Raw genomic sequence first — 22804 nt, forward strand, 5'->3', positions numbered from 1 at the left:
ATGCTGAGTCTCAGGCTACGTGATGCCTGTCTCACCAGCAATGTTACGATGCTTCCACAATTGAGGAAAGCAGACAACGATAGAAGCATGGGACAGGTGCCACCTTTACGGACAACCCTTTGGGATGTGTGTACTGGGGGAAAATTACGTCTGATGGTCAAGAGTAAGCAATATGGTGCTGGGAGCTCCGACAGCCAGCAGTTCTCAACACCTCACTGCCCACCCGTCCATCCCACGCTGGCTCAGCTTACCTACAAGGTGCTGCGCACGATGGTACAAAGACAAAGGCACTAAATGCACAAGAACAACAAGCACACCAACCACTCCGAACTCCTACACGCCCACAAAGGAACACAGAACGCACCGCTCCTCCCCTCATGCCAGCCGCTTATGACATCACTAAGGGCCACCAGCCTGGTCCACCATGACCCCCCACAAGGGGGGGAGGCGAGACCCCCTGGTCACATGTGATTTCAACATGGCACCACAACATTCCAGAACTCAGTGTGGGGTTGGAATTCTATTCGGGTATGGCAGCGCAATGGGAGGTGTTTGGGAACAGCTGAAGAGCTGACAGACACCGGAAGTTTCCAAAGGAGGGTGCCAGATTAACTCTCAGCATTCTTTTGCAGGGCTCTTTGGGATGCTTCAAACCCATTTCACTGCCTAGGTCATTTCTAGAATGTCCAGATGACAAATGCTCACTTTGTCTGGGTAACGCCTCTATGCATCATGAATGAAAAGATAAAATAAAATGGGCACGCGACCCTATGAAACTTACCTCTCTGCTCTTGTTGTCAGCCAGACACCTAAGATGAGCATTACGTGTCCCTGCTCCTGACTGAAGATTCACCCAAGTCTGTGTTCCACTATGCTCCACCTCAGGGTCTAAAAGAAACACAGACAGAGATGATGAGAAGATCCTTTGCGCAGACAAAAGCACAGGCTACACACCTATTCTCTTTAGCAAGAAATACTACTTGAGGATCCACAGATAGTTTTTTGAGAAAGATGAACAGAAAGGAAATAGATTCATTAAAATTACCTTGTTAATCCTCTCCCCGTCAAAAAGGAAGCCTTCTGGGCACTGTAAGCAGCAGTTCTGAGAACACCTTGCACCACACATTGTGGCACAGACATTTTTTTTCCACAGACCCCTCGCCTCTCTTGTTGGTGTCAGATTCACTCAGGTTAAAATACGTGGATCAGAACTGCCATTCAGTTCTGCTGAGGCAGGATCCCACCACCGGGATGTCCCCCAGTCCCATTCCCTGCTTTTCCCAGCACGGGTGGGGAAAGGAACAGCAAGTGATATCACCTACCCAGACTTCGGCAGGGCCTTCCATTCGGTCTCCCATCACAGTAAGAAGCAGGAGAGCTCTCGACAAGGCTGAGGTACTTAATACCTTCTTTGCCTCGGTCTTCAATAGTTATGCTTGTAACTCTTTGGAAACGCAGCCCCCTACACTGGTAGATGGGAAGGGGGAACAAAACGAGCCCTGTGTGATCTGCGATGAGATGGTTCTGGACCTACTTAGAAAGCTGAATGTCTATAGGTCCATGGGGCTGGATGGGTTGCACCCTAGAGTGCTGAGGGAGTTGGCGGATGTGGTCGCCAAACCACTGTCCATAATTTTTCAGCAGTCTTGGCTGACTGGGGATGTCCCGGTGGATTGGAGGCTGGCGAATGTGACGGCCGTCTTCAAAAAGGGCCAGAAAGATGATCCTGGCAGCTACACGCCCATCAGTCTCACTTGAGAAGGTTATGGAGAGGATAATCTTAGGTATCATCATGGATGAACTAAAGGTCGGCCAAGGGATCAGGCCTAGTCAGCATGGATTTATGAATGGTAGATCCTGCCTGACTAACCTGATTTCATTCTATGACAAGGTGACCCGCTTAGTAGATGAAGGAAAGGCTGTTGACATGGTCTACCTGGACTTCAGTAAGGCCTTTGACACTGTCCCCCATAACATTCTGGTAGAGAAGCTGGCTGCCCGTGGTTTGGATGGGCGCACGCTCCGCTGGGTGAAGAACTGGTTGGATGGCCGGGCCCAGAGAGTTGTGGTCAATGGAGTGGAATCCAGTTGGCGGCCAGTCACAAGTGGCGTCCCCCAGGGCTCAGTGCTTGGGCTGCTTCTGTTTAACATCTTCATTGATGATTTGGATGAGGGGATTGAGTGCACCCTCAGTAAGTTCGCAGACGACACTAAGCTGGGAAGGAGTGTTGATCTGCCTGAGGGGAGAAGGGCACTACAGAGGGACCTGGATAGACTTGATCGATGGGCCAAGGTTAACGGAATGAGTTTCAACAGGGCCAAGTGTCGGGTCCTGCATTTTGGTCACAATAACCCTAGTCAACCCTACAGGCTTGGGGAGGTGTGGCTGGAAAGCTCCCAGATGGAAAGGGACCTTGGTGTGCTGATGGACAGTCGGCTGAATATGAGCCAGCAGTGTGCCCAGGTGACCAAGAGGGCTAATGGCATCCTGGCTTGTATCAAGAATGGTGTGGTGAGCAGGACTAGGGAAGTCATCCTGCCCCTGTACTCAGCATTGGTGAGGCCTCACCTTAAGTACTGTGTTCAGTTTTGGGCACCTCAGCACAAGAAAGACGTGGAGGTACTGGAGCAGGTCCAGAGAAGGGCAGTGAGGCTCGTTAAGAGCTTGGAGAATCAGCCCTATGAGGAGAGGCTGAGGAAGCTGGGGCTGTTTAGTCTGAGGAAGAGGAGGCTGAAGGGAGACTTTATCGCCGTCTTCCAGTACCTGAAAGGTTCTTACAGTGAGAGTGGGGCAGGTCTCTTCTCACTACTGACTTGTGACAGGATGAGGGGAAATGTCCTCGAGTTGCGCCAGGGCAAGTTTAGGTTGGATATTAGGAAGAACTTCTTTACAGAAAGGGTGGTTAGGTACTGGAATGGGCTCCCCAGGGAAGTGGTTGAATCCCCATCCTTGGATGTGTTTAAGAGACTTTTGGATGTGGTACTCAGGGATATGATTTAGCAGAGGATTGTTTTTTTGTTTCTTTTTGTTTGTTTGTTTGTTTGGTTGGTTGGTTGTGTTTTTTTGTTTTTGTTTTTGTTTTTGTTTGTTTGTTTGTTTGTTTTTTAGAGATAGGCTACTGTTTAGGCTGCGGTTGGACTTGATGACCTTCAAGGTCTTTTCCATCCTGAGTAATTCTATGATTCTATGATAACATATATTCAAACAGATCAAATGTAAATATTTTGCACCTTAAATGCACTGTAAATCAAATATAAATATTGTTCACATTTTCCTGGGGCAAATACAGCAAGTCATTTACAAAGGCTTTTTGTTTTAAAAAAAATTACCATTGGAGACCAACAACTGAAAAATATCTCCAGAAACCAACATTTTAAAACACAGTTCTTGTCTTTAAAAACATTCCTGCTATACTGGCTAGTCAGAGGAAGGGTGATTCATTCTGCACACTGAGCCATCTGTGGGTGGAAACCACCATCTGAAAATGAGAGCTAATCTCAAGGTGTGTTCCTGATGTGGCAAGATGTAGAGGTATGTTTTTTGCTCTTCCCATTTCTGAAAATACACTTCTCAATAATGAACTTTTGAAGGATGGTAAATGTACTGAACAAATGGAGAAGTGCCTTTTGAATTACATGTTCTTTCTGGACTTCATTCATGGATATGATTTAGTGGAGGGTATTTAGAGTTAGGGTACTGGTTAGGCTGTGGTTGGACTTGATGATCTTCAAGGTCTTTTACAACTTGGGTAATTCTATGATTCTATGATTCATTATACATTTCAGATTCTAAGAAGAGAACAGACAGCCACAGCTCTTGTTGATGAACATCTATTAAGCACAACTTTGTGATGTTTAATGTTGATAGAGTAACAAAAGAGTGAAAACAGTGAAAACTGAAACTGCTGGGTGACATCCAGAGGCTGGAGATTCCTGGTATAGTTGTGAATTATTTTAATTAATTTTGAATCATGTCATATAAATGTTTTGCTTTCAAAATGAATGCCTGTCTTTGATTTAAAGACAATACCATTCTAAGCCTTGTTTGCTTCTTTGAAACTTCTATTCACATCCTGGATAAGACAATCTGTAATTTCTAAGGAGGGAACAGCATGTATCTCAAAATCATTTTCACATTTTCTTATGCATCAGCAAAAGCAAACAATGGATAACCATGTCAAAACAGTGGCAGAGGGAGCTGATACTCACAGGTTAGTCTTCCCTGAGGGAGCTTGCTTCTCCCGGCTTTGCTGGTGTGGCACTGCAAAGCTAGAAAGGTGCCCAGATGTCCTGCATAAACAGCAGGGCAGGTGTGTGGATCCTTGTACACTGTCTCTGTTGGAAGGAGGCAAACTCCCAGGAAGTCCAGGGGAACATCCTGAGCTTTATTCTAGCTTGCGGCAAGGCAGAGACATCACTTCTCCTCTCCCTTTTCATGCCCCTCATGGTTGCAGTCTGTCAGACGGTTGAAATAACAGTGTAAAAAAATTAAATGGGTTACCATTTCCATCATTGCTACACTTTTGTTTTTTACTTTTTCAATAAATGTTAAGTAGGATTTTAAGAGGACTTTCTCTAAATGAAGAGTCATCACCATATATGAACAGAAAAGCAGAAACTTAAAGCCTCAGAGAGACTGTGGTAAGAAAATGACAGAAATATAACAAAACAAAAACAACAAAAAAACCCACGACAGCAAGTGGAACAACGAATAGTAAACGATAATTTTTAGCCATATGACCATGATGCTGCATCTTGTCTCAAATGAACATATCTCTACACTGGAACACACAGCCTCTGAGAGTACAGAAGACCAGCCGATGGAATGGCATATGTAGAAACTGGAAAACCTGACTCACACTGGGATCACCAAGCCTTTTTTCAACCTTTCTCCAATGATTGAAAATTGTTTCAGTCAGTGTTCCAATGTACACTGGCATTGCTTTGATCACAGAACAGAAGAAAAAGAAGAAAATGAAAGTAAGAGAAAAATTAATTCTGGTGCCTAGCTGTTCAACAAAGAAAAAGAAAATGATGTAAACAGAGCAAAAGAAGTGACACAAAAAATCTCACATTGAAATGGCTCAGTTTTCTTCTGGACATAAAGTAGAACTGTTGGTGAGAAATGTGTGACTCTGCTCTGGAAGTGACAGATATATGTTTAAATGGGTCCACCTAATCAGAAACTCTTGAGTTGCTTGTGAGCAAGGTAAGAGGGCTAAATAACACACTAGGATTTATCCAGAGTTGTCATAGAGAGTTGAAGATGTTTTAAGTGTGGAAAGATTTGCGATGAATTCAAGGCCCAGATGTTTATCTGACACACACCTGGCTCTCACAGCAGACTTGTCACTGGTCTGCTTGGGAACATCAATGACAGCTTAAAAAAAATTGTTTTATTTTTTCCTTTATCTGTATGAATTGTTTAGGGTGTAATTCTAGGGAACGAACACCATTAATTGCATATTTTGTCACTTACCAAAAGAACACTTGGTTTTGACACAACTTCTTCATGTCACCATAACAATAAAGGGAAACATCACCTATTGTTACTACTGCAGCTAGCAGTTTGCCTTCTTTTATTATTATTCCAGTGCAATATAGAAACTCTTTGCATATCTTACCAGTTTATTTAATTCATCTTCAGAGGACTTGATATCCCCTAAGACGATGTTAAAACCTAGGGGTGTACTTTTTCATTGTCTGAAAAGATGACCTGACATCAGTATAAAAAGTCAGTGAAGCACCACTAGAAAGTGTTTGATCATCAATAGGTTCAGGCAGAGTGTGTTAAGACAGCTCTCTTGGCACTTGTTTTGAAATGCTTCTCCTCTGAAAAGCGTTGGTTTGAGTGCACTGCTCCTTGATCAGCTGACTTCCACTGGCCACTTTAAAAAGCAAAAACTTTCATGTCCATCCTCACACAGAACTAGTTGTGTAAATTCACATGTAAAAACTCATGTCCTGTCCATAAATTCAAACATGTACAATAATTACATAAATTGAGACCAAAGGTCCATCTGAGTGTAGTCTGGTCACAGTTTGCACACCCTTGATTTTTTTTCTTTCCCCAGTAGATAACAGCACATGCATGTAAGAGGTGGCTAGTATAATATCTGACCAGATAGCCATTTATAGCTCTGTCATTTGCACTAATTATATGATCTAAAGGATTTTTGGAATTGTGTATGAGGAATACTCATGTACTGTTTGATATTGGTCTTAGCAAGATTTAGTAATGTGTATCTAAAGGGTTGGGGGCCTTTGAATTAGAACAGGGAAAACTTTTAATAGGCACACACAAAATGCAATAGTTTGGATGAAAAATATATGATGTTTCATGCAGCTGAGTATAAACAAACAGCTAATAAAATGTCATTTGTTAATTACAAGAAGATATAGCTATTGAATCTTATTATTATTATTATTATTATTATTATTATTATTATTATTAAAGAGAGAAGAATCTGAATGTTAGCACTTTATCTAGAAAAGATAACAGGGAGTATTGCATCTTTTTTCCCACAGCAAGGGTCATCTCTGGGTTAGTGTCTCTAACAAAATTGATGCCCCACAGATCTAGATTCAAAGGGTTACTGAATCTAGAGTTGGTGAGGACACCAGGTGCTTAATGTGGTAACTTATGTGCTACAGAAGCACAAAGGCAGGTGCAGGACACCTCGCGTGTTTGCAAAATGCAAATGACAAAAAGAGCAAGGTATTTAAGAGAAAAGGTGGGCATGGTCTCTTCAGAGAAAGAAATCCTTTCCAGTCTGTTAATGGGGGAAAATATGATTTTGCTGAGCAGTGAATAGATTCTGTGAGAACTGGCTGTGGGTGCATGGCAGTTATGCAGGCTATACAGCCTTAGAATCATAGAGTCATAGAATCACCAAGGTTGGAAAAGACCTCCAGCATCATCCAGTCCAACTGTCCACCTACTACCAATATTTCCTCACTAAACCATGTCCCTTAGCACAACATCTAAATGTTTCTTGAACCTCTCTATGGAGGTGTTCACCTTCCTTTGCCCTGGGCAGTGCTTCACAACCATTGTGTTCCAAGAGCTCAGTGGTGAAATGACAGTTCCTGCAGTGGCACCATTACCAAGACCAAACTCTTGGCACAAGCAGAATTTTTCCCTTCAGGAAGAGCTGGGAAGTGCTCAGGAGCAGATCCGAGCAGTGCCACTGTTCTGAAGCTGATCTTACCCATAGAGTTGACCTCTAAATCTCAGCTTGGATCATACCCAGGGATATATCTCTCTCCATAAGCTGGGCTAGTGTTACAAGTGACTCAGCATTAATTTGCACTGAGAATAAACACGGTCTCTTGGGTTTTCAGATTTGAAAGACATTTTTTTTCATGTCTGGCTCTCTTCTATTTCTATTTTTGTCCATAGTCGTGTTTTTACACAGACTGGATCCAAAACGCAAAGTAAAAGGGAATTTTCTGCATTGATTCCAGTAGACATTAGACTAGATACTAATGAAATGAGACATGAAAAACACTTCCAATCCCATATTCACAGCCATTAGAATTACTTACTTTCTAAACGGACTTCAGACATTGTTTTCGTAGTCTGATTTCTGCTATTGCAGTAATACACAGTTACAATTTGCTTCCCCATCTTTTGTTCGATCAGAGCTATAAATAATGCTAAACATTTTTTGTCAGAGGTCTTCTCAGGGGGTTCAGACTCCAGCCAGTTTGAGCACTGGAAAACACACTGGCTAGGATTATTGCTTTTCATGAAGATAGAAGAAAGGGATAAATGCATACAGCTTTCTGTACAGTATCAATGATGATGTGTGGGTGCTTTTCTGTGAATTCTTATCCTGAGCTTTTTGCTTTCCACACAGTGATCTCCCTCTGAGAAAGGCCAAATAATTTCCTTGACAACACAGCATTAGAGTTCAGATCATTTTATCCCCACTAAAATAATGTGAAATTGTGAAATACATATAACAAATCAGGGGATTTGTTAGGATTTTACAGCTCAAGGGAGGCAGTGTGAATTTCTTAAGTACCTTTAACAATACATGGAGACATCTTTCACATGCAGCCTCTGCAACTGGGATGGGCATGAAGGCAGTAGGTTACTGCAGCTTTAATCCTGCTTTGCAAAGCAGCTTCAGCAGGGGCAGATCCACTCCATCTGGGGGCACTGAGTGAACCTGTGAAGTAGCATGTTCAAGGCTGACATTGTAATGGGTGTGAATGGGGGTAATCATTTCATTATATTTGAAAACATAGCTTCTGAAAGGATTCAAGAACCCAGGATTAAAATCTTTAAAGATGCAACCATATGTGGATGTGTAACTGGGCACAATGCTGACATGCCACAGCCTTTGAGAAGATGCACACAGCTGGAGTAGAGCTTGGAAAATTCACACACATCCGCAAGAATAATTTCAGACAGATGCAATCAAACTGTTTCAGAGGATTTTTAATTGTTACAAAAAAAAAAAAAATCCTCAGCAAAGTATATTTTATGCAGTGTAACATCTGACAACGAGTGGATTAGCATACTGACTTGTTTGGATACAGAAGTGAGGTGTTAGAATAAAATGAAAGTAAGTACAGATAAGTCTCCAGAATATCATTTGCAGATATTCTCTTATCCTTCTTCAACACTATCTGCTGCCAAGAAAAATCAGGCACCTTGTATTCACTGAAAACAAATAAGGAAAAGACAAAAATCAGTACTGAGACTAAGAAAAATATCGCTTTATCACACTCTATAACAACCTGAAAGAAGATTGTGAAGAGGTGAGGATCAGCCTCTTCTCCCAGGTGACAGAAGCAGGACAAGAGGGCATGGCATCAGGTTGCACCAGATACGTTCAGGTTGGATACTAGGATACATTTCTTCTCAGGAGTGGTGATACACAAAAACAGGCTACCCAGGGAAGTGGTAGAGTCACCACCCTGGAGGTTTCCATGAAACATGTATATGTGGCACTGAGGGACATGATTTAGTGGGCATGGTGGTGATGGGTTGACAGTAAGAGCAGATGATCTTAGAGGTCTTTTCCAACCTTAATGGGTCCATGATTTTATGATTCTGTGATAGATAGCATGCATCTCCCAAGGATTCTGGATTTTGTTCACAAGTACAGGATAGGAACAGAGGATAGGTGGAGCTGTGGAATACACAATTGTTCCCACGTCAAGGCAAAAATTCCTGAATAACTAAACAGACTTTCAGGGTATTACAGAAAAAAACTTATTAAAAAGAAGAAAGCTCTTGACTGTTTTGAAAGCCATGCAATTATTGGAAAGGAAAATGGAAACTTTCTATCAGTCTCAAATCAATGAAAGTATTACTGTGAGAATGACTCACAGCTGAAGAAATGCCCTTCTAAAACATCTCTTCTTTTATAAGAGAGGCACAGCCTTCCCACAAAACTAAGAAACCTGTGAAAGGGTAATTGGTAGCTGTTATGGCTTTTATTGCTACCTATTAAAGGTGCTTGGAAACACACTTCAGCGATACTTCGATCAGTCAAAAAAAAAAACCCACAACAAACCCATGTTATTTCTTCTAAACAAAGTTCTGTGAAAATGTTTGGGAATAGGGATGTCAGAGCATTGTGTTGGAGAGCTGAACTCAGCCTCCACACAGACTTGCATTTCCCTCTGTGCCTTCTCTTCACCTGGGCTGCAACAGTTCATGTTAATAAAATACCCTAAGAGAGACTGACCCTGCAGATTTCTGCTTATTGACATTGCCTCCTCGTCTTAGCTCGCTAATTTCAGCAGTGACTGCTGCTGTATTCATACAGAGAAGATAAAAAAAAAATCACAGTTTAGAAATATGATTTTATGTGACAGCAAGTAAGTGGGATACTGATTCTGCTCAGTCTAATGAATCCATGTAGCCTAAACTATACTGTATATCTGTTAAATATTTTTACTTGTACCATTCAATAGTCTTATGCTAAGCAGATTTAGTACCAAAAGATATCTGACTCTGCACAGAGATAAACTAAGGAGTATTCTTCAAGGTTCATGTTGAAATATGTCCAGATTGATTCTGAACAAGTTAACTCAAATATAGAAAATGTAACTAACTTTTAGTTGTAATGCAAAAAAGAAAAAAAACATCATTTTTATTTTTTATTTTTTTTTCTTGCCACACTAGTAAAAATGTCAGACAAGATAAGGGTAATACTGAATATTTTCAAGTAAAATAACTGTCTGGTTAAAGTAGATGAATTAGATAGTTTCAGGAGTTAGAAATCTCAAATTGTCACCAGAACACTTAATAACAATGCCCTCCATTAAAAATAAGTTTTTATGAGATACTAACAGAGAAATTATTTATGGCAAGAGCAGTAATCTGAGAACAGATTTTCATCAAATTGCAGCTGTTGTAGATGGAAAATTACAATAATCCATATTACCCCAAATTACAGATCTATTTTACATCAACTTTAAATAATTATCATTCTGTGCTAAACCATGAGCATTACAATATACTTACATTTATGTACATAAATATTAAATTTATTTCTTGATACTGAATTTTATTTGTAAAAGATATCAGACTTGTAGGAAATTTGGGGAAAAAGTATGGTAAATATTTCCTTTTATTAACATACATGCAATGGGATGTTAAAAGAAGAAATCTCAATCTGTAGAAGAGGCAACAGATGATCTATTTTAAAAAGCTATTGTAAAATCTGCTGCATATTTTGCCTTCTTCCTGTAGATCTTACTGTAACTGTAGGCAATGGAATTTTTGTTTATGTAAGAGCTCACTGGGAAATAAATGCTTGTGATAAACTAACACACATGGTAGAAAGAATATAAATATGAAATTTAATTAAAAAAAAAAAGAACAGTTTTAAGTAATGATTCAGACAATTGATTGAAGTTACTCCTTAAGATGTTATTCAGGTTGTACTTTATTAGCTTTATTTTGTGTTGCTTTTTTTTTGTTTTTTTTTTTTTTTTTTTTTTTTTTTTTTTTTTTTTTTTCCCATGTCCTCAAACATAATTTAAAAAATAATGCTCCATTAAATCTGGAAAGGTGCATTAAAAAGCAAAAGCCTTAGATTACTATTCTGCTTCCACTGAAATCAACTGAAAGACTCACAGTGATGCATTTTGCATTGAATAATGTTGTAATTACATAATAAATCAACAAGACAACACATGTGTTGACCTCTACTATAATCAGACCACATCACTGGACTTTATTCTGGAATGCTCAAGTGAATCAGTAGCCAAGCAGTTCCTTGTTTCTTATGCATGATATTAAGTTCTACCTTCACAGCTCATTTGAAAGGAAATTAAGGACTGTTCTCCATATAGTTCTCCAAAGACCAGAATTCTTACAGTATAATCAGAATTTATTACAATTTGTACTCAATTTTTTTTCATTCTTTCAGTGATTGAAAACAGGAACGTATATTTTCTCTTAAAGTTTCTTTTTAACTCTTTGAGGAAAAAAAAGAACATTTTTTTTTACATTTTATTTTGATTTGTTTGATTGACTGTTTGTTTAGACAACAAAACAAATACTCAAATAATTCTAATTCATCTGTAGTACAATAAAAGACTCAAATTCTGCCAGTCAAATTGCCTGTAGCAAAGGTAGTCTAGAGTAAGTGCAATGTTCAACTAAGAATAAGTGATGGTGTCTTCATATACGATACTAAAATATCTATCCTGCTCTAATTTATAAATGTGATTAATCTGAGCAGAATTACACAAATTTACAATAAATTGCATTTTTCTGATGAATACTAAGAAAACATACAGTTTATTGTTAAATATGATGAACTTAGTACTTGAGAATTTCATGTACAAATTGAGAAAATGATTTTGAAAAAAAACAAACATGGATAGACATGAGACATTTAATCTCAAAACATTAAGAAACTGATAGCAAAAATCGAAGTTTTGTTGTTTTCTTGTTCAAAGATAGTAGAAAAATAGTTTTATTCCTCTTGATTGATCAGCATAATGGTTACTATCCATTTCTAGATGTTGGAAAATTTCTTCTCTTCTGCCCAAAGAGATTTGGAAAAGTGCATGCTAACTTTCTGAAGTGTGTTGTACATCTGGCTAATGTCTGTTCTTTTTGGTTTTTGGTTTTTGTTTGGCTTTTTTTGTTTGTTTGTTTGTTTGCTTTTGGATATACGATTCTCTAAGTTCCTCCTGAAAGAGTGACTAATTTGTGAAATATTTAAATATTAATACAGAAATAAAAAATAAGGAAACAAATCCTACAGTTACTGGCATTTGCTTAAAATTAAATTGCTGGCACAAAAACTTAAAATTAAAATCTTATTTTATGTGGCCAGGATAATAGCCATCTCGGGGACAGAAAAGTAAAATTTAATTTTTACTCAAACAGAAAACTTTGTCTAATACCTTTTCCTTACCTTTTTAATTGGAATACGAAAGATACAGTAGATGGACTCAAAGATACATCTTCAAGCGTCATTGGTAAATATGAAACATTTTTGTCTCATACATCTGAATTACACAATTGCTTCTAAAAATGTGGTAGGATTCCTTCCAATGAAAGGCAGGGAACTAAGTCAGTTGGTCAGTTGCCAACCTTCCCTTTTCATTCACTGTTTTGAACAATTAAAAATATTCTATAAATTTCAAAATTTAAGTAGACAATTATTGGTTGAAAGTCCTCTGTCTCAGAAACATTTCCAATGTTCATTAATGCTGATATAATGATAAGAATCCCTGATATCTACTACACTCTGTGAATTCAAGGTCAGCATAACATTTGCATTCTTTGCTTATTTCCCATAAATTAGAAACACAATGCCATGGTTGAAATAAAGGGCATTTACACTTGCAAGAGGTTTCCTTGGATCCATATCAAAGATGGTATTGCTTAAATAAGATTTAAGATTTAATTTAGCAGATAATAAATTCAAGTGTCTGTATAAAAATAGGGCAAAAGGATTTTCTTTCCAGTGTTCAAAACAAGTATGGATGGCATGCACATGGTAAAACTTTGAAAGAGTTAGTGTTAAATAAAGTATGGCAGTAGTAGTACATTACTCTGAAGCTCTGATACAGTATTAAACACTGCTTATTCCTGCTCTTTAGACTCTAAGTCCCCCTCCAAGAGGCTCGGCTTCTCCTCACTAACACTGACTTGGTCCTGCTGGGAGGTGCCGCTGTCAGGGCACACAGGCTGTGTTTGGGCTGGGCTGCACTGAAAAGGAACCGCGCCACAGTCCAGGCCAGTTACTGTGCTTTCTGGAAGGCTCAGGGAAGCCCCTTCAGTAGAGCTGGGAGAAGTGGGTGCCTGAGCCATGATGACCTCCTTCTCTCCGCCGCTTCTGTCACACGGAAGGCTGTCATTTGAATTGAAGCCTGTCTCCAAGTCCCCCTCCAAAAGGCTCGGCTTCTCCTCAGTGACATCAACTTGGTCCTGCTTGGAGGTGCTGCTGTCGAGGCACTCAGGCTGTGTTTCGGCTGGGCTGCACTGAAAAGGAACCGCGCCACAGTCCAGGCCGGTGACTGTGCTTTCTGTCAGGCTCAGGGCAGCCTCTTCAGTAGAGCTGGGAGAAGTGAGTGCCTGAGCAATGATGACCTCCTTCTCTCCGTCGCTGCTGTCAGATGGAAGACAGTCATTTAAATTGCAGCCTGACTCCAAGTCCCCCTCCAAGAGGCTTGGCTTCTCCTCTGTGACGATGACTTGGTCCTGCTTGGAGATTTCGCTGTTTGGGCACTCGGGCTGTGTTTGGGCTGGGCTGCACTGCAAATGCACTGGGCCACAGTCCAGGCTGGTGACTATGGTTTCTGGAAGGCTCAGTTCAGCCCCTTCTGCAGAGCTGGGAGAAATGAGTGCCTGAACAACGATGACCTCCTTCTCTCCGTCACTGCTGTCACTCGGAAGGTTGCCCTTTAAGTTGCAGTGACTTATGCTTCCCGTGAGCTCTCCATTGATGGAAACACTCTCTGAGCCATCAGCACTTGACCTGGCTCTTCTTTGTTCACAAGGGCTCGATTCACCTAGGAAGGAGTGGATACACAGGGGTTAGTGTCCAACTTTCTCTGCCCATGGAGGCAAAGGCTTGGTGCTGCCTGTCATTTAGGCTTCAAACAGCTTGAGAGGCTCCTTTGGGAAAACAGGGGTCAGCTGAAGATGTCAGGCACGGGCTTGAATGCCAGAAGGAGGTACAAGCCCACTGAAAGCATGAATTCTACCTGTGTTGCTGACAAGCAGTGTTTTGAAAGCCGGATTTGCACCCTTACCTGCCAGGACCACAAGTTCTGTTTCTGTGGGCTCCCTGGCACTGTGCTGCAGTTGGTGTTTGGCCACAGGGGATGGCCTGCGCAGGCAGAAGCAGGACCACCAACTGCCAGCCAGTGATTCCTTCCTCTTCCTGGGAGAACGTGGTCTGGAGAGAAAACAGAGCATGCTGTCAGTCGTGGTGCAGGGTGAGGGAAGAGTTGCACCAGGCCCTTGCCAAAAGTTGCCCGTTTCTGGCACTGCCTGCTTTCTGCTGAAACACAGCTTAGAAACGCGCTCTGTTTCAAACAGCAGAGGACGATTCCATTCCTACAGCTCAGTCCTCAAGTCCTGCTGGCTACATTCCTCTCAACAATATCAATCCTGACCAGTGATGATAGGGGCTGAAAAGGGAAGTCCTCTTTACCTTTCAGATGGAAAATCAAGGATTGTGTGGAATCTCCCTGGTCCAGCTGTGGGGCCTTCCTCCACTTCGATCTCACTGCTTGGTGTCACAGCAGGAGAGCTGCTCTGTCCTCTTCTCACAGCTTGTGCCTCCTGAAGGGTGAGCAGCTTTGTTGCGCACACAGACATGGTCCCAGGTGGAGAACTGTGCCCTGCAAGGGAAAACCACAGGTAAGAGGGAGGATCAGAAACAGCAGCACAGCCATCCCTGTTCTGCATTTTTCTCAGACTTGCCACTGGAAGAAGAGCAGCTCAAAGTAACCGGGTGCTCAGAGGTACGCTCGTGGCAAATGACACAGTCATAATTAAGCGCTGCTCACTGTATTGAAACTGGCATAAAAAAACAAAAAAAAAACAAAAAAACAAAAAAAAAAACCACCTAGAAAACGGATCTGGGAACTCAGAAAGCTTTGCTGCCCCACTTCAATCATGCTTCACCCCCATTCAAAACATCCTAAAGGCAGGGATGGTTTTCTCCATGTAAAGTCTGGCCTTGGACATTCTCAGGATCCAGCAACAGGGTGCCATATTCTCATCTCAGCACAGAAGCCTCCTGTCCCGTTGAGAGTCAAAGTGTATTTGAAGATCTTGGAGAAGGCCTGGATTGGATCAAGATCAAGCTAATGGAGGAAGACGCTCACCTGCTCCCTCTCCCAAGGCTGACATGGATTTGGAGCAGAAGAGGACTTCTGTGTGGCCAATGAGGAATTCCACCACAGCCGTCTGCGTCTGCACTTCCAAGCAGGCAGCTCCTCCACTGGCGAAGGGGGACTGGCTCTGCTGGGATCTGAAGAAAAGGCAGATTTTACAAGTCATTCCTCCAAGACTGTTTCCCCGGATCTGAAGTTTTGCAGCCCAAAGCAGTCCAACTGGGCTCTGGAGAATTCCGCAGTGGGCAATCAGCAATGCCACTGACAAAATTCTCCTGGATGATCAAGGACACAGCAGTCCCAGCTAAACAAGAGAGCAGAAACTGTCATCTAGAAATTGTGCCCCTGGGGTTGGGGGAGAGCAGTCCAGGTTCCTCCTCTGCTGCCAGCCACTTCTGACAGCTTTTACAGGAGAAGAGCACACTAGATGAAGAAGAAAGGAGGACTGCTTTCTTTCTGGAGAGCAGAACTAAGCGTTGTGCTTAAACAGAAAAAGAAGTTTACCTTAAGAGGTTTGGAGCCCACACTATTGCTAAATTCTTAGCGTCCATGTTGGAGACCGAGCAGTTGCCAGTGAGAGATGCCAAATGCCTCATCAGGTACTCCAGTGTCCTGGAAAACAAGAGGGGCAGATGTTCAGCACCAAAAAGCAAGCCGTGCTGCAGTGCCCAAAACAAACCTCACTTCATGCTAGTTGATGTCATTGCAACTGTCCCTGAATAGGAAGTAGATAAAACGTTCCCAGTGCCACCACGCTGCAGCACCAAGCCCTGCAAAGCACAGCCGCAGCCATCGGCTGCACCAACCGTGCTCCCGTGCCAAGTAACTGACCCAACGAATTGACCCAATGCAGCCTTCAGCCGCTTCAGCGTGCAGACGCATGATTCTGCTGGTGTGAGGCAACACCTGGAATCGCATCACCGCCCTCTGAAAGGCAGCAGGGCTGAGCTCAGCAGACCGAGTGCAGCACTGACCTGTAGTGAGGAGCAGGCAGCTGCTGGATGGCAACCTTCATTTTGAGCAACTGCTCCTCCTCTGTACCAGCACAGGCAGCGTCCTGGAAAAAGGCAGAAAGGGATTCAGACACCAGTCAGCCTAGATAGCTGCCACAGGTTTGGGAACTGTGGGGACAGAGCGCTGGTGGTCAGCACCAAGGCAGACTTGATGCCTTCCAAGAGGCTTCAGGGGAACACCGCGGCACGCAGCCTGTGTCATCAAGGCCAAGCAGTGCGAGACATTGCCCTGTGCTTACCGTGAACTTGTCATACAGCTGGTTGGTCAGGAGAGGGTTTGGGAGCTCCCTGAAGTACATTTTACATAGGGAGCTCACGCTGTGAATGTCACGGACGCTAAGCTCGGGCACCTGCTCTGAATCAAATTCATGGCTGCAGAGAAGGACACAGAATTGGGCAGAGGGCTTTGAGAAAGACAAAAACAAGTCCAAAGCCACACCAAATACAGTCAAGACAAGGAAGGGCTTCCTCTGAACACCCGCAGCATGGCATGTGCCCCTACTGACAGCTGTGTCAGTCGCAGCACTCTTACCGTAGTCGCTGGATCTTGGACGCGACGCCAGACAGGCGGTAGATCCCCCGCACCACGCCATGCTGCTCGATGAATTCAGCGCAGCTCTGGAGGACCTGGGGGACTACAGAACAAGAGCCAGCCGTTAGTTGAGCTTCTTACTCAAGTCCTGGTTCAGGCTGTGCTCTTCTCCCATCTCATCCACTAAGCCCAGCCGGGCTACCGCCTGTTTCCTCCTTAGAGGAGAAAGCTGGCAGAGACAGCTGCGAGGAAACTGCACAGAGATGTCTTCTTGGCTTTCCAGAAATGCCACGACCTATCATCTTCAGATGCCCAACCGAGGAAGATCTCAGCAATGGGCTGTTCCTTACCATCACGGCCAGAGCGGAGAAGGTGCTCCCCCAGGTCACACCCAAACACCCTTTCCTTCTCCGGCTCCGGCTGCTCCGATCTCCGGGGGCGGGCCTTCACCAGGGATTGAAGGAAGGGTGTGAGCTTGCCCCGTTTCTTTGGCACTGTGCAACAAAACAAAGAAACCAGTTCATTTCAGGCTTGGATTGGTTGGATGAGGCAGGGCACGTAACAATGGGAAGAACATTCCCAACAAGGACATGCAGGAATGGATTTTCCCCCTTCCCTGCTCTCGTCTCCTACTAAATGCAGAGGCTGGAGACCCAGACTGAGGCAGAGGCCTTGGAGCCTAAGGATCCTTTAGGCCCCTTCCAATCCCAAGCCATTTGAGGAGGATTCTGTGACTTCCTCAAGCCCAGTAATAAACACAGTGGGATTGGGCCAGATCTCTTTGTGTTTCCATGGTGCTTAATGCAGTCCTCTTGCTAACCTTGCTTACTCTGGCATTAACAAAACCCCTGAAAGCTACGCTCTGACCCCATTTTACTAATCCGCAGTATCAAATGTAACATGTGTACCTGGCTTTCTCAATGAATTGACGATGGACTCAGGAACTTCTCCGCTAATGAGTTCCACGCACTCACTAGGGAAAGATCCAACCTGTAACAAGAACAAAAAGGCAGGTGGGCATTAGCCTGAGCCCAGAGCCAAAGGGAAGGTCCTCTGACACCGACACAGGGCAACCGTTTGCGTCCAGAAGCCATCCTGTGCAGGCAGAGCAGCTCCTGAGATTCCTACTCTGAGCTGAGATTCCTGACTCTACTTAAGTTGTGCTCTCTAGTTGGAAGCATGTGCATACCTGAAAGCCACGCTTGCCTCTCCACCAGGGGCTCAGCTCCTTTGGTGGCATAGCAGTAATGCACACCACGTCTCCCACCTGCAAGAGATCAAAACGTCAACCTCAGCTTCAGCACAGCTGTGAGGAAAGCACAGCTCAAATAACTGCCTTCTTCTGCACCGCAGAATATCCTAAAGCTTGACAGCAATTGCATCAATGCAGCCCCCAAGGCATTTTCCCTTCTAAAACTGAACTTGGAGGTACAGGAGTTACACAACATACACAATACAGCCGTGCAGTAGGAAACGGGTCTCAAAAGCAGCAGGCTCTCTGACTATGCAAGAGCTCCAGTTGAACCACGGGCATCAGTTAGCAGGGCTTTCTGAACACATCTGCACACTTCACACCCGGTCTGCTGTTGCTCAGAGACCAGGCTCCCATACTGGGCAGGATCTGCTTGATCAGAAGGTTCAAATGCCCAATCCAACCATAGGGGAGAGATGGCTGAACTCCTCCCAACCCAGCACAAGTCTAAGCTGGAACCAAGCCTTCGAAGCTTCACCTCACCAGACATTCTGAAGGTGTCTCAGAATATTCCTGAGGTGTTCACACCCTAGACTCTCCCGTGCATGACAACAAGGAATGCCTGCAACTGCTTACCTCCAGGGAGACTTCATCCGGAGCCTGGGCGACGTAACGCTTAATAACATGGGCTGCCGCAATCGCTGGCACGTTGAGAGATGACTCTGCACGCACCAGCTGCGGCTTCCACATGTTATCAGCCTGCAAAACAGAGCACAGGCCGTGGTCAGGAGCTGAGGACAAACCAGGAGGATTTCAAGGGGAGGAACACATCTGCAGAGAAAGCTGCAGGAAATGCGCTCCCTCCTGCTCAGGAGCACTTCAGAAGGAGCTGCACGTCTCATGACAGTAATTTTTCTTCCTGGCATGCAGCAGGATCGCCAGGCCATGCAAAGATGCATCTTTCTCTACACAGACTCATCAGCAATAGCACTGGCGTGGACAGGTGGCCTGGCCCCCTTTGGCCCACTCTTTCCTGTTGGAGAGTACATCTGCAGCTCCCTCTGCTAGCTCAACACAGGGAACAAAGACAGGTCAGAGCTTCATACTGTACCTCCGTGCCCGCCACCTCGGGCTCACGTCTGATCTCGCTGCATGCGTTGCCCATCCCAGCAGGTGTGACAAGCTGGAACAGAGCAGAAACACACGTCTGTTTTCTCTATTCACACAGCACAGTATGGAGGGAGTTCTTCAGAACTACCCTTGCAAACCCTGCAGCATAGGCAAGTGTTTGAGAAACTACCCCTTGCTTCAGTCTATTCCAACGTGACAGCCTATTAGGCAGCGCTGTACCAAGTTGCTATCCCTCTGCCAGCAGATGGGGACTCTGGCAAAGAGCTGCAGATGCATTCACCCAGAGCGCTCTGACAGTGCGACAGCAGGGCATTAGACAGCACCCTTCTGAGGGCTAAGCTGGAGGGCAGTGAAGAAACCCACGGCATGCAAAACGATATGGTGGGACAAAACATGGCACGTACCTGGCAACGAGATCACCTCAGGCTATCAGCAGCAGTTCCTTGTCACTCTGCTCAGATGTTATGAGAGCAAAAGCTGCACCAAGGCAGTGGGCGGAGGGTGGGCAGAGGAGAGAGAAAGAGCAGGTCAGTGAGCAGGGCTAAGACAGCCATGGAATAACGCACACAGCACAACCGTCCCATCCACTTGCTGCAAGACATGCTGAGTCTCAGGCTACGTGATGCCTGTCTCACCAGCAATGTTACGATGCTTCCACAATTGAGGAAAGCAGACAACGATAGAAGCATGGGACAGGTGCCACCTTTACGGACAACCCTTTGGGATGTGTGTACTGGGGGAAAATTACGTCTGATGGTCAAGAGTAAGCAATATGGTGCTGGGAGCTCCGACAGCCAGCAGTTCTCAACACCTCACTGCCCACCCGTCCATCCCACGCTGGCTCAGCTTACCTACAAGGTGCTGCGCACGATGGTACAAAGACAAAGGCACTAAATGCACAAGAACAACAAGCACACCAACCACTCCGAACTCCTACACGCCCACAAAGGAACACAGAACGCACCGCTCCTCCCCTCATGCCAGCCGCTTATGACATCACTAAGGGCCACCAGCCTGGTCCACCATGACCCCCCACAAGGGGGGGAGGCGAGACCCCCTGGTCACATGTGATTCCAACACGGCACCACAACATTCCAGAACTCAGTGTGGGGTTGGAATTCTATTCGTTTGTGGCAGCGCAATGGGAGGTGTTTGGGAACAGCTGAAGAGCTGACAGACACCAGAAGTTTCCAAAGGAGGGTGCCAGATTAACTCTCAGCACTTTTTTGCAGGGCTCTTTGGGATGCTTCAAACCCATTTCACTGCCTAGGTCATTTCTAGAATGTCCAGATGACAAATGCTCACTTTGTCTGGGTAACGCCTCTATGCATCATGAATGAAAAGATAAAATAAAATGGGCACGCGACCCTATGAAACTTACCTCTCTGCTCTTGTTGTCAGCCAGACACCTAAGATGAGCATTACGTGTCCCTGCTCCTGACTGAAGATTCACCCAAGTCTGTGTTCCACTATGCTCCACCTCAGGGTCTAAAAGAAACACAGACAGAGATGATGAGAAGATCCTTTGCGCAGACAAAAGCACAGGCTACACACCTATTCTCTTTAGCAAGAAATACTACTTGAGGATCCACAGATAGTTTTTTGAGAAAGATGAACAGAAAGGAAATAGATTCATTAAAATTACCTTGTTAATCCTCTCCCCGTCAAAAAGGAAGCCTTCTGGGCACTGTAAGCAGCACTTCTGAGAACACCTTGCACCACACATTGTGGCACAGACATTTTTTTTCCCACAGACCCCTCGCCTCTCTTGTTGGTGTCAGATTCACTCAGGTTAAAATACGTGGATCAGAACTGCAATTCAGTTCTGCTGAGGCAGGATCCCACTACCGGGATGTCCCCCAGTCCCATTCCCTGCTTTTCCCAGCACGGGTGGGGAAAGGAACAGCAAGTGATATCACCTACCCAGACTTTGGCAGGGCCTTCCATTCGGTCTCCCATCACAGTAAGAAGCAGGAGAGCTCTAGACAAGGCTGAGGTACTTAATACCTTCTTTGCCTCGATCTTCAATAGTTATGCTTGTAACTCTTTGGAAACTCAGCCCCCTACACTGGTAGATGGGAAGGGGGAACAAAACGAGCCCTGTGTGATCTGCGATGAGATGGTTCTGGACCTACTTAGAAAGCTGAATGTCTATAAGTCCATGGGGCTGGATGGGTTGCACCCTAGAGTGCTGAGGGAGTTGGCGGATGTGGTCGCCAAACCACTGTCCATAATTTTTCAGCAGTCTTGACTGACTGGGGATGTCCCGGTGGATTGGAGGCTGGCGAATGTGACGGCCGTCTTCAAAAAGGGCCAGAAAGATGATCCTGGCAGCTACAGGCCCATCAGTCTCACCTTGGTGCCTGGGAAGGTTATGGAGAGGATAATCTTAGGTATCATCATGGATGAACTAAAGGTCGGCCAAGGGATCAGGCCTAGTCAGCATGGATTTATGAATGGTAGATCCTGCCTGACTAACCTGATTTCATTCTATGACAAGGTGACCCGCTTAGTAGATGAAGGAAAGGCTGTTGACATGGTCTACCTGGACTTCAGTAAGGCCTTTGACACTGTCCCCCATAACATTCTGGTAGAGAAGCTGGCTGCCCGTGGTTTGGATGGGCGCACGCTCCACTGGGTGAAGAACTGGTTGGATGGCCGGGCCCAGAGAGTTGTGGTCAATGGAGTGGAATCCAGTTGGCGGCCAGTCACAAGTGGCGTCCCCCAGGGCTCAGTGCTTGGGCTGCTTCTGTTTAACATCTTCATTGATGATTTGGATGAGGGGATTGAGTGCACCCTCAGTAAGTTCGCAGACGACACTAAGCTGGGAAGGAGTGTTGATCTGCCTGAGGGGAGAAGGGCACTACAGAGGGACCTGGATAGACTTGATCGATGGGCCAAGGTTAATGGAATGAGTTTCAACAGGGCCAAGTGTCGGGTTTTGCATTTTGGTCATAACAACCCCAGGCAACCCTACAGGCTTGGGGAGGTGTGGCTAGAAAGCTCCCAGACAGAAAGGGACCTTGGTGTGCTGATGGACAGTCGGCTGAATATGAGCCAGCAGTGTGCCCAGGTGACCAAGAGGGCCAATGGCATCCTGGCTTGTATCAAGAATGGTGTGGTGAGCAGGACTAGGGAAGTCATCCTGCCCCTGTACTCAGCATTGGTGAGGCCTCACCTCAAGTACTGTGTCCAGTTTTGGGCACCACAGCACAAGAAAGACGTGGAGGTACTGGAGCAGGTCCAGAGAAGGGCAGTGAGGCTCGTTAAGAGCTTGGAGAATCAGCCCTATGAGGAGAGGCTGAGGAAGCTGGGGCTGTTTAGTCTGAGGAAGAGGAGGCTGAAGGGAGACTTTATCGCCGTCTTCCAGTACCTGAAAGGTACTTACAGTGAGAGTGGGGCAGGTCTCTTCTCACTACTGACTTGTGACAGGATGAGGGGAAATGTCCTCGAGTTGCGCCAGGGCAAGTTTAGGTTGGATATTAGGAAGAACTTCTTTACAGAAAGGGTGGTTAGGTACTGGAATGGGCTCCCCAGGGAAGTGGTTGAATCCCCATCCTTGGATGTGTTTAAGAGACTTTTGGATGTGGTACTCAGGGA

At 44.6% G+C, this 22804-nt stretch overlaps 1 protein-coding gene across 1 annotated transcript; it reads right to left on the reverse strand.

The window, feature by feature from the left end:
- Window positions 1-13908: 13908 nt before the first annotated feature.
- LOC140249253 (rho GTPase-activating protein 32-like) lies at window positions 13909-18121 on the reverse strand. The gene is made up of 10 exons (XM_072330675.1): window positions 18071-18121; window positions 17790-17871; window positions 17232-17375; window positions 16882-16984; window positions 16589-16721; window positions 16311-16393; window positions 15841-15948; window positions 15328-15473; window positions 14768-14838; window positions 13909-14001 (listed from the first exon to the last, which is right to left on the reverse strand). Exons 1-10 carry the CDS (start codon window positions 18119-18121, stop codon window positions 13909-13911), a joined length of 1014 nt encoding a protein of 337 aa, XP_072186776.1.
- Between the last annotated feature and the right edge of the window lie 4683 nt (window positions 18122-22804).

The sequence above is a fragment of the Excalfactoria chinensis genome, chromosome 2 (assembly GCF_039878825.1).
Source record: "Excalfactoria chinensis isolate bCotChi1 chromosome 2, bCotChi1.hap2, whole genome shotgun sequence".
NCBI classification, from domain to species: Eukaryota; Metazoa; Chordata; class Aves; order Galliformes; family Phasianidae; genus Excalfactoria; species Excalfactoria chinensis.